A 2,754-nucleotide genomic window follows, 5' to 3' on the forward strand; every position below is an offset into this window, starting at 1 on the left:
GTTGCACTGCTCTCCGACGGGCTACATCTCCACTCGTGGCCGGGAAGTAGCGGCATTGATGTTTTTTTTTTGTGATCGATATCTAATTGTGAGTATTATCTAGCAGAATCTTTTAAAACAGCAATTATAATAGATAGACAGATGGATTCCCTTAAATAAAAGGAAAGATTTGTTTCACAGGAAATAAAATAAAAAGACAGATAGCTCTGCACGAGAGTAAATAAACAAGGTTCTCAAAAAAGAGAAGAAAAAAAAAAACTCTGCACGATCGCTTCCTGTCCTTATAGTCGGCGGAAGGTCGGCGAACGAGGAACCCTAGCCCTAATCAGTTTCGATTAGCAAGGTATATATAGGTTCCAACCCGGCCGGCCTGATTTCTCGAGGAATCTTGCAGCGGGGCGACGATGGCGGCTTCCCTCCGCGCAGCGGGGAGGAGGATCATGCGTCTTCCACTGGAGGGGCTTCGCCACGTCCAGCAGGTATCCCATGTCCGGCTTGCTATTTTCCTAGCTAGGTCTGACCGGTGGTGCTCCTCTCTTCTTCTCCAAATACTATTACACAGCGATGCACGGGTATCCTTAAACACAGGCAAACGACATCTTTTGGACTCCAACTAGTTTTATATTTTGCCGTGTGTAAGATATAATCAAGGTTGAGGATAACAATTTTATCCATGGGTATGTGTATTGACCCGCATGGATAAGGTATGGGCACATTTTCATATCCATGGACAGTGTCCGAACCGTACCCAACTACTCGTGGGCAGGACACGGGTGTGATTTTGTGCCCATGGATACACCGAGACAATACCTGATTATCTTACTGCTGGTGGGTCACATGTATTATAAACCCTAAGCTACCTAGTCATTTTATGTAAGATCAATACCCCTACCTCATCCTCCTCCCAATAAGCAATTCCCCAACCATGGTCCCCTAAAAAACATCCCCAACCATAGAAACCTCTCGGTGGCTCGTACCTCCACCACACACGGCACTAGCAAATATACCACCACCCTTCGATGTTGTGTTGATCTACCTGATGGGTGCTCATCAGGCATGGATACCCATAGGGTATGGACATGGGCTTGGATATTTACCTGATGGGTAGGGTATGAGTATGATTTTACGCTCATGGAAAATATAGGTATGGGTGGGATTATTGTAACCGCGTCATACTTTATCCATTGCCATCCTTAATCAAGGTGTATTCCTTGTTCGTATGCAGACCACATGTCTCATCCAGATTAGAGTTTTGGATTTCAGCCAAAAAAAAAATACAAAATTCCAGCGAAATCCACCCATTTCATTCTGGCCCGGTAGATTAGATTGCCGTCCAAAAATTTTGGTCCCGTTTGAATTTTTGGCCCAGCCCGCCCAACCTGTGTTGCTCTTCTGGTGATGTGAAAGGCTGAAACTGAGCTACCAACCCTAAAAAATGTCAAATTCCTCGGTTCTTCTGTAAGCGGTGGCGTCATCCTCGTACCAGATGCGCCTCCTCTTTCTGGATCCCATTGTCCTCGCGCCTGATGTACGCTTTCTTCCATGACGCGGCGTGCTAGCAGTTGGCTGGGACCGCAGGTGCGCTTGTCCGGCGGCCAGAACTAAACTGGATATTGCAGCATCAGGTGCGCCTGCGTGGGCAGCGCGAGACTTGGACAGTTTTGATTCACATATGTATAAGCAATCAATGGATCGGTGCTGTTCAACTTGGTTCTGCTGTATTCTAGTTGCTGCAGGATTTTAATTTTTGGGACAATTTCATTCAAAATTTGCTCATTTTTTGTTCAAGAATTCAAAACTTGGGTTTGTCTGGAATTTTCTAAAATTTTCCGACAAGCCGAATTTCGCCAATTTCATTCCGGGGCGGTATATTTTTCAAAACGAAATCCTAAACCTCGATCCAGACTACTATTTTGTTATCACTTCTCAATGCTGCTGCTTTTGTGTTTCCAGATTGACAGATCCAGCCGTCTTTGGAAGCAACACCGTGGCTCAGAGTATGGTGCGTCCGTTATCCGGCAGTACAAGGAGCAGCTCTATGATCTCATTGCCGGCGGCCACCCCGACTCAGCGACCTTCTTGCGGAACCGGAGTCTGCTCAAGGATCTCTCTACACAAATCGAGCCTAGACCACATGACCCTCTATGGTACAATATCAACTATATGCAGACATAAAGGTTTGCTCTCCATACTTCCTCTGCTACATAAATGATTCTTACGTTCTCATCCCACCTACCTCTAGGCGCAAGTTAACAAGAAACAAGAAGGTGGCTCGTTATGCTGCGTGGACGGGTATTGTTCTTATTTATGCGCTCGGTTATTGTGCCTTGGCTTCCGGTCCTGAAATAGTAGAGTATGAAGGATATCTTGTTACTGCCGAGAGTCTAGCCATGATACAAGGATATCAGCAGGCTGCTAAGAGAGTGCACAAGCAAGATGTTTATCAGCCTGTTGCTACTGCTGAATAGGAGATGGGTTGAAGATGACAGGCATGCATCTTGTTTCAAGGAGAAGCAAGACGAATATCAGTTCTTTTCCGGCACCATGTTATATATCCGTTCAGTCTAGAACTTGAGACATGGCATGTTACGTATCCTTTCAGTCTAGACCTTGAGTAATATTATACTGGATGATCTTTGATTAGGGCTGCAGGCAGGCAACCCGCATAAGCCCGCATAAATATGACATTAATTCAAATTAAGCTGAATCTGGCCGGAAGAATTATAACTAGCCTGAGATATTTTGACTTGGAGG

The 2,754-nt window shown here is 45.4% G+C and overlaps 1 protein-coding gene across 1 annotated transcript; it reads left to right on the forward strand.

Annotated features, from left to right (window-relative positions):
* Positions 1 to 203: 203 nt before the first annotated feature.
* Positions 204 to 2,515, forward strand: LOC147993175 (uncharacterized). The gene is made up of 3 exons (XM_087542464.1): positions 204 to 479; positions 1,954 to 2,147; positions 2,243 to 2,515. The coding sequence occupies exons 1-3, from the start codon at positions 405 to 407 to the stop codon at positions 2,466 to 2,468; spliced, it is 495 nt and encodes a 164-aa protein (XP_087398590.1). The 5' UTR covers positions 204 to 404; the 3' UTR covers positions 2,469 to 2,515.
* Positions 2,516 to 2,754: the final 239 nt, after the last annotated feature.

The sequence above is a fragment of the Triticum urartu genome, chromosome 1A (genome assembly GCF_056163025.1).
Source record: "Triticum urartu cultivar PI428250 chromosome 1A, HENAU_Tu73, whole genome shotgun sequence".
In the NCBI taxonomy this organism is placed as follows: Eukaryota; Viridiplantae; Streptophyta; class Magnoliopsida; order Poales; family Poaceae; genus Triticum; species Triticum urartu.

Bases quoted from the DNA above. Each gene is read 5' to 3' on its own strand.
- LOC147993175 (XM_087542464.1), top strand. From the start codon at position 405: ATGGCGGCTTCCCTCCGCGCAGCGGGGAGGAGGATCATGCGTCTTCCA. The intron at 480-1,953 runs GTATCCCATGTC...TTGTGTTTCCAG, and splicing joins GGCTTCGCCACGTCCAGCAG to ATTGACAGATCCAGCCGTCT. The intron at 2,148-2,242 runs GTACAATATCAA...ACCTACCTCTAG, and splicing joins AGACCACATGACCCTCTATG to GCGCAAGTTAACAAGAAACA.